This window comes from Colias eurytheme, chromosome 8, assembly GCF_061535395.1.
Source record: "Colias eurytheme isolate Ceu_HAF_F1 chromosome 8, ilColEury1 Martin Lab GWU primary, whole genome shotgun sequence".
Classification (NCBI taxonomy): Eukaryota; Metazoa; Arthropoda; class Insecta; order Lepidoptera; family Pieridae; genus Colias; species Colias eurytheme.
The window spans coordinates 11,638,974-11,653,520 of NC_142987.1; the positions used below are offsets into that span (position 1 = coordinate 11,638,974).

Genomic DNA, 14,547 nt, shown 5'->3' on the forward strand with positions numbered 1-14,547 from the left:
ATTCATATACTGCACTAAATATGCAAATTAAAGGCCTACACTGAATGAAGCAGACATAATATCGTTATGACTTGATTAAACCTGAAATTGTAGTCCATTTAACTTGTTACTTTTGTAATTCAAAAGTCATTCTTTATCTAGACAAGTAAGTTTATGACGAGAATTTAATATTCGTCATGAAATTTGGACATTCGATTTAGCTCAACAACTGCAAATTAAGTGTAAATTATGGAAAATTATTTTAAGATCAGAATCATAGAATTAAATTGGTTGCTTTTTTAATTTTTAGCTAGGTGGTGAAGCTAGGTAGAGCAGTATGTAAAATTACAAATAATGATGACGCTTTAATAATATTATATATCTTCATATTCTTCATATTAATCTGAAAAACATATTGAATGTCCATTGATAATAAGAAAAACCCTCTCAATCCTCAAACTATATATATGACACACGATTTTTATCCACCTATGGTACAAAAAATCGAGTCATAATAAATTTAATTCTCCAAGAAGTTTGTGTATACTCGTAAGTATTTCAAAATAATATTATAGGTTCAGAGTTTTTGATGTACAAATCTATTCATAAGATGCACAATTTTACCTTTACTATTACGGAGAGCCCTTTAATATTACCTACTCGTAGTACAAATAATAATAGTTTAAAAAACTAAAAAACACGCTTTTAGGTCGGTTTTCTATAAAAAGCGTGTTTTTTTTTTAACTATTATTTATTTTATCAAATTAGTATATTGTCATCGGTCCTCAATAAATCTACAAAGTTTGAACGAAATCTGGCCGTTTAAAGTGGGTCAAAATCGCGCCCAAAGAAGTCGGTTACAAACATACAAACATACAGGTGAAGCTAATATAAAGCGTGTAAAAAAAATCTTTTGGACAGTTACTTTTTAATAGGTATTAAGGTTTTCATTTTATCGAGGATTACATTACCTCCCCAGTAGAGCTTTTTGCTAAAACTCTATCATAGAGGAAAAAAGCTAACTTTTGTGTTTATCTATACTAATATTATAGAGCTGTAGTGTTTGTTTGTTTGAACGCGCTAATCTTGAGAACTACTGGTCCGATTAGAAAAATTCTTTCGGTGTTAGATATACCTAAGATAGCTCATTTATCGAGGAAGGCTATAGGCTATATTATATCATCACCGTACGACCAACAGGAGTGGAGCCACGGGGGTGAAACCGCGCGGAGCAGCTAGTAACTTATATAAGTAAAGTATGTTACATAACGGTTATATAATATGTGGCATATTCGAAAACATAGGTAACATATAGGGTTGTGGATTGAAATAAAATAAATTGTATAATTTTGATAATTTATTATCTACATTTAAATGTTGTACAAAATATAATTACACATAAGCTAATTATAATGTCTACATAAATATATCTAAAGCATTCATAAAGTTGTTCGACCCTAAATAGGATATTGGTTATAAATTAAAATTATTACTTAAAATATAAGTAAGTATATAGCTACTCCTAGCTCTCTTGATTTGCGACCTTTGTTCACATAATGATTACATATTAAAAAGTCATTATACAGGGTGTCCCACTATTAGTATCCTAAGCGCGAAGGGACTTGTAGTTTTGCATACACTGATCACGAAAAAAATACTTAACAAAATTACGCCAAAAATTCTTTGCTCAATTTTTTTTTTCAAAATTCATGTTTTCTTCTCTAGCTTCGCGCAGCCGGCATATAACGCTTCGCTAATGTGAACATTTTGTCTATAAAAACATAATCTTAAACGATAGCTCACGTGCGGGTGGCAAAGTTGGGCGGGTTGCTTGTTAAAGAGTGTACACAAGAAGTTTTAAGAATTCATATATTTGAAAAAAAAATGCATCTGGAATTTTAAAAGTATTTTAAATTTTTTACGTACTCAGCGTATGCAAAACTATAACCTCCACTGTACTTAGAATACCGATGGGACACCCTGTATACGTCAGTTACTTATTTTGTAAAATTTACGCTCTTAATTAACCATTACATTATAACATTTAAATGCAAATACTTGAGCTTAAGCCAATACAATTAAATGATTATACTTCAATAATAGAGTGTCTATACACTTTCCAAAATAAGTAAAAATAATAAAATGATTCGTCCTATTTGGTTACATTTAAAAGTACATTGTTTATAAGTGAATAGGCGTCTTAAGCACATGATGCATGCGAACTTAATAATGATACATGTTGAGTTATTTCTTATGCTAAGTAATCGATAATAATTTAAATTCGTATCGCAGTCTTCATTAATTATTTTGAAGCACCTATGTTACCTAAATCTATGTTAGCAATTATGTACAAATTGTCAGGAAACTAGCGTTATAAAGCCCAGGTTAAAGCCGGCTACTCACGTACCTGATGCAGGGGCAATATTGGAACAATCTCAGTAAGGCGGTAGAAGCAATTTCAGTTGAACTCTAAATTGCCCCTGCTTGCCTATACACATCACAATTAAGGAGCCATTAAGGGTGCAATTCCAATATTGCCCGTGCTGCAGGTAAGTGAGTAGCCGGTTTTATAATAATCTGTGACACAGATAAATGCATATCCCAACGTCTAGTCATATTAAACAAGGCTGTATGGCAATTAGCCTTTGCCCTATCTTTTGGCGAATACGTTAAATAACCTGAATGAATTAAAAACTTAGGAGTTCTAAATAATGATAACAGAAAAAATTAAGTAAGGGCGTATTCAGAAAGAAAGCTTGAAACTTATAAGCGCTTATAAACGCTTATCGGCGCTTGTCATGTTCATTGTCTTGCTTGTCATATTTATATGAACATGACAAGCGCCGATAAGCGCTTATAAGTTTCAAGCTTTCTTTCTGAATACGCCCTAAATGCAGACGGTTTGAAACATTTTAACTTAGGTCATAAAAGATCGATGATTTTGGTATTTTAATTTACAATGTGAAATTTTGATCTTTAAAACACGATCAGTTTTTTTTGTGAATTTTTGGAATATTTCGATTAAGCCAAACGTCCTAAATTACAAATATTAGCAATATTTAAGCGATCCAATACAAGTTTGACAATAGTTATAAGTTTGAGTTTTAAAATTACGGCAACAGCTTGTGATACTCCACAGAACTCTTGTTCTTCTCCAGAACATAGAACGATTTAGGTTTTCCGTTGCCCGAATAATATTTCCTGAAAGATGGCTTTTTCGCGGGTACATAGTACGCCATTGCTTCTATAGAATTCGGGTGTCCTTTCGGCCAGGTGGGTGTGCTTTCCACGTCCACAATATTGTCATCATTGAGCCTTGCTTGTGGTCTGTTCTTCGCAAGCTTATGGAGAACTGGTAGGTTCCAGTGGTAGACTCTGGCTGGTTTACCATTGCTTGTCATTTGTAGCGGCAGAGTCCTGGCTGCGGCTGGCGCGGGGTCTATGTTACTATAATAATTCATGTTTGGGGGCAATTTGATGACGTACATCCTGGAGTCGCCTGTTCCATGTCGCCTGCCCTGTTCTGCTAGTCTCTTCCTGTGGTGAGCAGCGGGTACTCTAAGCTTCTTGAGGCCCAGGGAACTGAGGAGCTCGTGGGTGGTCGGCTCCTTTTTGTCTTCCGTCAGGTTGTTGTTGGATGCTGGCGCAGCACATGTAGCTGCTACTGCGAGTAGCAGGATTGCTGATCTGTAACAATTAGGTTGAGCTTAGTTATATTTTTAAGTGTATGTTTTCATTGGTTGGTAGGTGATGATATTATGTACAGAGATGTTGCGCGCTCTAGATTGTATTTAGTTTATTTTTTCGCAATTATCTCTGTATTACATGAGTTCGATCTTTACTGTTTTTATTTTCGTTGGTTGAATCAAAATTTAACAAAATTTAAATGAGTGAGAAGAATTGTAAGTACTAAATAATTTGGAAAATCCAAAAGTGCACGCCTCATAATTTTTTTTTAATAATTATTTATTAATTATTATTTTTGTTTATTTAATAACAATTAAACCACATCGAATCAGACCCTGAAAACTGAAAGGGTTCTATTCCTGAGCATACTCAAGCGTAAGAGAAAAAAAAAGACTCGATTAGTAAAGTATTTCGGTCGCTATCGTGTTAACAAGAAAATCCTCCGCACATACAGACACACAGACAGGACGTCCAAGATAGAACTTTTTTAAACTGTTTTTTAACTAGTTTAAATAACAAAAATGACATCAAAAATATCATGAATGTTAAAAATAGTGTTTTTTCTTAATATGTGTGTGTATGTATTATCTTACAAGTGCAATGTATGATACATAAAGACATTTTAAGTTTGAAAAATCAGATGTTTTGCGCGAAGTGACAGTAGTACCCACCTCAACGCTTCGCTTATGAGGCGTGCAATAATACAATTATTTTCTCATGGATAATAACACACGGAATGATATGAAGATCAGGTCAACGATACTCAAACGGACATATACACACGCCCACTTTTTCTAAGAAACATTATATAGTTAGTTAAATTAAGTATACCGGAGTTCAAAAATTCTGTATTTAGAAACCGAATACTATAAAATTGTAATAATTAATTGTACCTCTAATCTACATATAAAACATAATATAATCATTGCCATGAATACAGTAATTCTAGGAAAATAATATTGGCAAAGCTTTACAGCCCAGCAAAATAAGTTACACTCATATACACGACTAGCGGTCCGCCCCGGCTTCGCCCGTGGTACATATTTCGCAATAAAAGGTAGCCTATGTTCTTTCTCAGGGTCTAGATTGTCTGTGCCAAATTTCATCAAAATCGGTCCAGTAGTTTATGCGTGAAAAGTGAAAACCATACATACATACAAACCTTTCCTCTTTATAATATTAGTATAGATTGATGTTTACTCTTGTATAGTCTTTGACATCGTCATAAACATTATATTCACATAACACAAATACAGTGTAAGCGATACGAAATTCCACACAATTATTGCATTCTCCATGACATCTTGGCTATGAAAATGTAAACATTTGCACAACTCTAACAGGTTTCGACGGAGGGTTCCATTGACAGTCTGTTTGTTTGGCTGTACAACCTCTGGGAACAAATGGGGCCTTGTGTTTAATGTCTTGCGAGCAATTAGCAAGCTATGAAGTTGTTTCGACTTTACGCTGGTTGTTAAATGGTTTAGAAACTACAAAGTAAATGTTTTAAGGGTTTTTAAAATAATATAGCAAACTTGGTCCAATATTTGAAATACATAAGTTTGTAAATTACATTATACTTCTAAGTACATATAAATACATATAACTTTCAAATATGTTTTCTGATTATTATGCCCAGTAATATGATTTCAAATTAAAAAAAAAAACAAATATAGGGCAAACGATTCAACAATTTTGTCAATGAGCTATATCCTCAGACATACATTATTTTCCAGGTAAGTATATTTCTTATAACAAATATAAAAAATTATGATTTTCTTCGTGCAACTTGAAATTGTGTATCAATATAAAAAACAAAACACATTTCTAAATGTTTCCCAACGTATATAAATGCACTATTAGTACTATTTTATTATCTGTGACAAAGGAAAATAACGAAGTTAAGTTTATTAGCAGTATTACTATGTCTTCTTTGGTATTAGTCAGCAGTCGTGAGTTGTAGAGAAGTCAGAAGATTCCAGAAATCCAGACAATACGCCATTGTCTGTGTCCCTAGATGGATATGGGTTTAAATAAGCTCTATGAAAATAAGATATTTTATTACACATTTTATTCAATCATATAATATGTAATTATTTTCAAAGCTACAGTTTACAACATTTATTTTTCACGTAGTACCTCACTTGTTATAAAAAAGTGAATGGATATGATATACTGTAATATGACAATGTTAATTAACTAAATAATAAATACATAACAATCACTAACAATTTTATCTGGTAATGCCAATTTTAGCTATTAATTCTAAAATCGCTTCAAAATAAGTCACTGCCTCAAAAGTGATGTACGGTCTATGGACTTTTTATTCTGCAAAATGTATCGGGCCATTTTTTAGAAGATTAGGACGCTCCACCTATAAACGCAATTTTTTAGAGTAATATAAGAGTGAAGAATAAAGTAACAAAGGTTATCACCAACTATAGTAACTTAAACCTATATATTATAATATAAGTTAATCTAAACTCGTAAGTCTCTATATCAAGGCTATGTCGGATTTACTCGCCTGTGATAAGTTCTAGTCAGGCGCAATAAATAAAGATATCACTTCTTGCATGTTCAATACATAAAATGCTTGTAACAAAAATTTAAATTCATTTTTTTATTTACATGGCAAGGCTTTTGAGTTACTAGCTGTGCCCTGCGGTTTTACCCGCATTGCTTCGTTCCTGTTAGCGTTATGATATAATATAGTATAGCCTTCCTCGATAAATGGGCTATCTAACACCGAAATAATTTTTGAAATTGGGTCAGTAGTTCCTGAGATTAGCGCGTTCGAAAATTGTGGAGTAGTTACTTATAAGGAGTAAATTGTGGAGAATTGGGATTTTTTGTCTAAACATAGTTTTATTTCTAAACTTCCATTTATTTCTAGAACAAACTAGAATATCGACATACTTCACATTCTCAGCAACGTCAACAGGTTAACACATGTTAATATAATTGTACGTCGATTACTCCGGAATGGCTTCCACAAATTGCTTTAATAACAATAAAAACTTAATTGAGCATCGAGCTATCTATGAAACACTTTAGCTTTAAATAATTTCATGTTATTACACTTAAATTCTATTTAAAGCTGTCTGCTCTGTTTTAAGATTATTTTTAACATATTATGTATTAAGCATAATACAGTTCATTGAGAAAAATAATGTTCCAAAAGTAATTACAATTCAATTGAGCGACTAATTTAATTACATAGTCTATATTTTAAATCTACATCAATTCGATGATCAGGTGCTACGGTACAATAATATGTGTTTAATTATTATCTAGATACTAGCTTCCGCCCGTGGTGGTGTTTTGATAAAAGGTAGCCTATGTTCTTTCTCAGGGTCTAAAGATTTTCTGTGCCAAATTTCATCAAAATGGTTGAGAGGTTTAAGCGGGAAGGCGTAATTACTATAGTTAGTAAGAACAACTATGGAGAAAAAGAGTAACTATGGAGTTTCTTGTCGGTTCTTCTCCATAGATACTGGTTTACGAATCGGTGGTAATTGTTAAAATATGTTATTCAGACGACTCGAAAGTGCTTCTAAAAGAAGTCTAATTGAATGAATAAATGTTTGAGTTTGAGTATAGAGGCAAGGCTGGACCATTGTAATATAATATTACACTGAGTGTAAAATCATTAGCTCCCGCAGTCTAGCTAGCCTATGTAGAAAGATTTTTTCAGACCCGTGATAAAAATAACATAACAGCTGTTATAATTTGCATTCTCTGTCACAGGAAGTGCGCTTTATCAATTAATTATATTTCTAGCCCACAGTTAATGATTATTATCTGCACATTTTCTCTATTTGTAAAGCGACGGATAAATCTTTCACGATAAACTACGCAGAGATGTAATCACTAATCGTGCTCGATAATAGTACCTTATTTTACATACTGATGTTACCATATATGAAAACTAGTGAGTGATGAATGTACAGGCAATTTTCTCATATTTTATCTATGCTTTTTTGTAACCGTTACACGGTGAAGTTGATTTTTTTGTGAGAATTATAACATAATGGTCGGAGCCTGAGGCTGCTCTTGCGTACACCATTTTAGTTATCGAGTACCATGATAGGTTATTAAAAAACGCTTATTTTTCTTTAGACATATCCTTTAAAATTTATAAACAAGACGCATGAGTAAGAATAATTAAATAACTCACAATTAAACCATTACTGCGTTCATAAATACATATAGTATAAACCTACTCCCTAGTATCTAATCTGTGCCTCAACGCATCATATACACTGTACGCTTATTTCAATATTGTGAATAGAAAGCATCCTAAAGACAAGTTCATAAATTTTTCACCAGTCAATTAGGCCTAAGGATAGTGTAGGCGGGCCCTTACATCGGTGACCGCATGACCTCGAGTCGTGGGTCAAAACTCCGGGTCAACGCACCCAGCGCGCTATGCAATGTCGCATGCAGTTTCGTAAACGTGCGCTTTGACATGCGCCCGCCATTTTGAACTTTTTTCCCGCGCTACCATAGATACAATAACTTTTTTTTTAATTTCAAAAGCAATGGACGCAACATTGTCGGATATAATTAGAATGTACATGTACTAGTTTATTAAATTAACCTGACTATTTAACAAGATAGTTTATCATGAAGATGTTTGTTACTTTGTAAGATTTTCTCAGGAAAGGATGTTGCGTATACAAAAAATAGATGGTTTCATTTTCTATCGTGTAGCCTAGGGAATTTTTATTGTACAGCAACCAATAGATTATACTTACATATAAATTACATCCGGCCTTGGTTGCAATGCGTGGTTTTAATTTATGTCTATCGTATATATCTTTTCTGCTATTGCAAAAAGTGTAAAAGTAAAGAAATGATATATTTGGTACATTGAAATTTTATTTAGGCAAAGCTAATTTTTTTATGCTTCTCTTGAAATAAATAGCACACTGAAATTTTTCCTTCCCCAAATTTTCCGCCCTTCCTTTTCTTTCTTTTTATTTTTTAATATTGAGTTCATTTTCGTAAGGCAAGCTGGTGATATATTTTATATTTCAAAGCACATCCAGCTGGCTTATCTCAACTGTACATTTTAAAACAATTCATAGAAGATAAGACTATAAGAATTATACACAATGCGCCTATAATTCTTCAATAATTAATAGTAATACTAGTTCATCATATTATTGTGCTCGCACTTTTGCCGCCGCAACCGCAGGCGAGTGTTGCCAATTGCGAATTAATCATGGCGCCTGCTCTGTTCTATGTGGTATTATATTAAATGTTAATAACTCTAGAGACATATTTATTTATTTATTTATTTATTTATGTAAAGGTACCTTACAGCTAAACTTACACTAGGTATTACATTAACAATTCAATACGCCAATTAAAAGGTACACCAATAACAATACATAATACTGTGAGTGAGCAAAGTATAAAGATAAAGAACGATATTAACAATTACAAACCCTATATTATATATAATTATAGTTAAATAAAAAGGTAACAATAAGCATGAGTGAGTACAAGTGTGATTGTAAGTGTGTGTGAGTGTGTGTGTGTGTGTGTGTGTTGTTTGTGAATTTCTTTACAAATTTTGGTCAATAAGCTGTAGTATTAATTTTTTAAACTTAGAGCGAGATAATTGAAAGGGATCTGCCAAGGAGAATTTATTATTATAATTATTCGGAATTCTCAGAAAGGGTGAATGTTTGAGGTAATTAGTAGAGGTTGCTGGGACATTAAAGAGAGGCGTATGACGAGTACGTTGTGATGGCGCACGATATTGTAAGTATTCTAAAGCAACAGGAAAATCAAAGTTATTATTGACAATATCATACAATAACATAAGGTCGATTACATCTCTACGATCCTCCAAGGTATTGATTTTATAGTGAGAGCAAGCTTGTGAATAGGTTAAATCATGTTGTTTATTTTTATATTTCATTCTATTTACAAATACCTTTTGAAGCTTTTCCAATTTAGTTATATGACATTTATAACTTGGACGCCAAATAACGCTGGCAAACTCAAGAATACTACGTACATACGCGTAGTACAAAACTTTCAAACATGCCGAATCATCAAAGGGTTCCGCTTGCCTCAAAACAAATCCTAAATTTTTGTAGGCTTTTTGAGATATTAATTCAATGTGCATGCGGTAACTAAGTTTGTCGTCGAGGATCACACCTAGGTCCCTTACTGACGTGACGGATGGAATAATTTCGCTGCTAATTTTATAGTCAAAACGTATAATTTTAGTAGCCTTATTTCGAGAAAAAGTTATTTTTTGGCATTTATTTGTGTTTACTGATATTTTGTTTAATTTATAATAATTGGTAAGCCTATTAAGATCGTCCTGAAGCAAGAGGCAGTCCTGAGGAGTTGAAATTTTTCTAAAAATTTTCTTGTCATCTGCATAAAGCAGAAATTTTGAATTTTTGAAACAAGTATCAATATCAAATAAATAAATGTTATACAATAAGGGACCGAGGTGCGAGCCTTGGGGGACTCCGGAAGTGACATCAACAAAGTCAGATCTATAGCCTCCCAAGATAACAGACTGACTACGATTTCGAATGTGCGATTCCAACCACCTAAGGAGATTCCCTCTGATGCCAACCGCGTATAGCTTGCGAATTAATATATTATAACTGACTCTATCGAATGCTTTCTCAAAATCCGTATAAAGCACGTCCACCTGCACTCCTTCATTCATGCTACTATTCACAAATTGTGTTAATTCTAATAAATTCGTTGTGACATTACGCGACTTAACAAAGCCATGTTGGTTGGAAGGGATGCAATTAATTGTTGAGCTATATAAGTGTTTATGTACAATTTTTTCTAACATTTTCGCAAATATGTTAAGTAAAGATATACCTCTATAATTCGTTATTTCATTTTTAGATTCTTTTTTGTGTATGGGTATGATTAAAGCTTCTTTCCAGCATTTAGGAAAGACTCCTTCGTTTAAAGAACGCTGGAAGAGTAAACGTAAGGGTATAACTAAACTAGACTGACATTTTTTGACAAAAATTGCAGGTATTCCATCAGACCCAGCACCCTTCCGACCATCAAGCTCTCTGAATAATGCTTTTATTTCCTTGTCAGTAATCAATATAGAACAAATACAGTCGGCAAGATTTGACTCAACAATAGGATTCACAAGATCAGAAGAAACATCTGGTCGAAAAACAGATTGAAAGAAATCGCTAAATGCCGAACACATATCTTTTCCCGAAGTTAACATATGTCCACGATAAGACATACAACATGGATAGCTAGAATTCATACGTTTGTTCTTGATATAAGTCCAAAATTCCTTAGGAGAAGATTTAATAGAATTTTGACATCGTAAGAGATAATTTGAGTGTGCTTCTACTTTTAATTCTTTTACTCTAGCTCTGAGTAGTGAAAAGGTTGAATAATCGATAGGATTCTTGTATTTTTTCCATTTAGAGTGAAATTTAAATTTTTCTTTTATGATATTTATTAAAGCCGGAGTGTACCATTTAGGATAACGCCGACGCGAAGAAATACGAACTGAAGGCACGTATCTATCTATTAATGAGCTTAAAATAGTATAAAAATTACTGGTAGCATCATCAACTGAACCAGAATTTAAAATTTCATCCCAGTTAAATTTCCATAATTCTAAGTTGATAGCATCGTAATCCGCTTTAAAAAACTTTTTTATTCTACCAAACTGCGGTCGTAACGGCTTATTATTAATGTCGTAAATTGTAATGAATAGTGGACTATGATATCTATCCATGTTGATTAAGAAATTAGAAGTAATGCCCTGACAGTTAATACTTAAATTAGAAAAAACTAGATCCAAAATATTTCCACAACAGTTAGGTGTATTGTTAAACTGACCCATACCCATTAAATTAGTTAGATTTAAAAAACCCAAAGTGGCTTCTAAAAGATCTGAATTGCAATAATTGTTAATGTTGTAGTTAAATCTATCCACCCAAGAAATAAATGGTAAATTAAAATCACCAATAACTAAATAATTATCATTGGGGTAATTGTCATAAATTGAAAGCAACGTAGAACTGAGAGATCTTAAGAGATTAGGCAGATCTGACGAAGGAGGCAGGTAAGCGGCAACAATGTGAAGATCCACCTTACCCTCAAACGTCTCACACGACATTGAGAGCCATACACTTTCTACATTACCACACTGAACATTTTGAGTGATGAGAGCATTGTAATTTCTTTTAATGCAGATTAATACGCCACCGCCTTTCCTATTGTGTTCTCTATCGCATCTAAAAACCTCGTAGCGAGAATCGCAAATTTCCGAGTCTAAGATTCCGTCGCATAACCAACTTTCTGTGATTATAATTAGATCATAATTGTTCAACAAAATGTTTCTGTGCAACTCCGGTAATTTAGTACGTAAACCACGAGCGTTTTGATAATAAATAATTATATCCTTATTTCTGGAAGCCATTGAAATAGAATGAAATAAACAAAATAACAAACGATCGCAATAAATGCAACTATATGATCAATTAAAACTTTAATTACAATAGAAACAAATAACTCGGTAATGTAAAACATATTGATTACTAACACGGCTTTTATTATAATATACGAATAATAACTAATTAAAAATTCGCGACAAAGAAATGCAAGATCGTTACAAAAAATATTAAAAGTCTCGCGGGCAGTTCTAAAAAATGTCGTCAAGGTCAATGTCCATTGCGCACGAACAGAGTAAATCAGCGGAGAGAAACCTTTTAAAGATCGGAAGTAAACATGGTTATGCAAAATTATGGAGTTATGAATAATTGATAATTGATCGAACAACACTTTAATATTAAAAACTGGAGTCAAATTAGGTCGATAAGTTAAATATGTATGAGATTTATGATTAGTTTTTAAGTGTAAATATAAGTTTGGATTTGTATAAAACTGTGAATATGTGTAATAAGGGGTAAGTTTTAACTTGTAAATTGTAAACAAAAACAAATAGAAAATTTCTACAAATTGGTATGTAAAAGTATGTTTAAATCTATTAGATAAATAAATAAAATTATTATAATATGTATGATTAATTTTTATGAGTAAATATGAGAGTGGATTTGTGTTAAGTTGTGAATATGTGTTATATAGGGTAAGTTCTAAAATTAAAATTTTAAACATAAACAAACAGAAATTTTCTACAATTTGGAATCTAAAAAATTTTTTAAATCATCTTCGGAAGATATAACTTTGGCTGGAGTCTTCTCGTTTGCGCGTATGTATATGGTACAGTTTTTAATCCATACGAACTTAATATTCCTCTCTTTGGCACGTTTTTTACATGTATTTAATAAAATTTTATTTGCCACGGTGAGGTGTTCGTTTATGAAGATCTTCAATGCGTTACCGGTAAAGCCGAGGTCATGCGACATAATACTCTTAGTTTTATTACACTTCTTGAAATTGCTTATTAATGTATCTTTAGTAAGTTTATCTCTTAATTTAGCGACAATTTTACGTGGGGAGTCCCTCTTCTCTCTGAATGACTGAACGCGAGTAATAAATTCAATGTCCTCCTTATTAAGATCACAATTAATAGCTGATGCCAAACGCAAAAAAACTTGAAGAAGATTTTCGTTTGATTCTTCAGGTATTCCAACTATTTCCACGTTCAAAAATCTACTTTTTTGTTCATTACGCTTGGATTCCCGTTCGAGAGATGTAACAGTCGTTTGAAGGTTGTTTATAATATCACGACTCTTTACTGAATCCACTTCATACTTTTGCAACCGTCCCTCGAAACCCTTAACTTGCGATTTCAACCTCTGGATATCTTCATTCAATCTGTCTACTAAGGATAACTTAATGTCAATATCTTCGATTCTTTTATACATATCTTCAATAACATTGGGATTAATTTTGCTAGTTAAGTCATTAAGATCGTTTCTTAATTTTTCGACCTTATCAGGCAACGAAGAGAGAGTCGAGAGCATTTCCTCAATTCGGTTTAAAGAAAGTTGATATGAAGAAGGTTCTTCGCTGGGTTTAGCGACTTCACCAGATGCAGCTAAATTTCTACACTCCGAACAACACCACGCACTCTGTCTTTCGCACCCGAGCCTACGCCAGCCGATTTCCGTTAAAGTAGCACAATGAAAATGATATGAGGAACGGCAGCTCGAACAAAATGCTCCATCAGACACTAATTCGCTACAACGTTTGCAATTCATGCCGAAGGTTGTAAGCACAGGCGACAATAGAACGTCGTACAAAGCTAAATACGTTCACTTATTTCGCGTAAAGTCTCTTAGCATGAATAGCTCGAAGTCGCAACCGTCGGGCACTACGATCCGCGAAACCAGAGTTCAAATCCAAAGCGGGCAAAAAATATTTTTAATTTTAAGCACAATCTTAGAAACACGGACGAAATATTGTTTTGTATTTTAGGAATATTTTTTGTGGTAAGATACAATTACTTATAGGAGTAGGCAAATGTGGTGTGGGGATCATTCTAATTTATTTAATGGGTTCCTTTAAGTTCAGTAAAAGGGTGATGGTAGATAAAGAAATGGAAGATAGGGAAATTTAAGTCTGTAAAACTAAAAAGAAGACTAGGTAAACCACAGAATACATAATAGTAGCTAAACGCTACAGAACGAACACTCTCCGCCTCCCGCCAAAATTAAACACTTACCTCCCCCGCACGATCAGTCTAAAAATGGTCCATATTTTTCTACAGGGACGATACGCAACGAAGATTGACAACATTAATCAAATTGACTTAAAGTAATTTTATTATTTTGGATTTGTGATTATCGTTTTTCGTAGAAAATGGTTTGATATTGTGCTGTTTACAGATGTATTTCATCAGAAAAACGCGAATTTTTTTTTACGCTAATCAAAAATGTGCCAACCATA

The 14,547-nt window shown here is 33.0% G+C and overlaps 1 protein-coding gene across 1 annotated transcript in view; it reads right to left on the minus strand.

The window, feature by feature from the left end:
• Positions 1 to 2,873: 2,873 nt before the first annotated feature.
• Positions 2,874 to 14,547, minus strand: part of LOC149906808 (uncharacterized) — a 55,665-nt gene continuing 43,991 nt past the window's right edge. Inside the window, exon 2 of the mRNA XM_090104978.1 lies at positions 2,874 to 3,666. Within this exon, the coding sequence (XP_089961104.1) occupies positions 3,090 to 3,666 (577 nt within the window). The 3' untranslated portion in view covers positions 2,874 to 3,089. The remainder of the gene's footprint in view (positions 3,667 to 14,547) is intronic.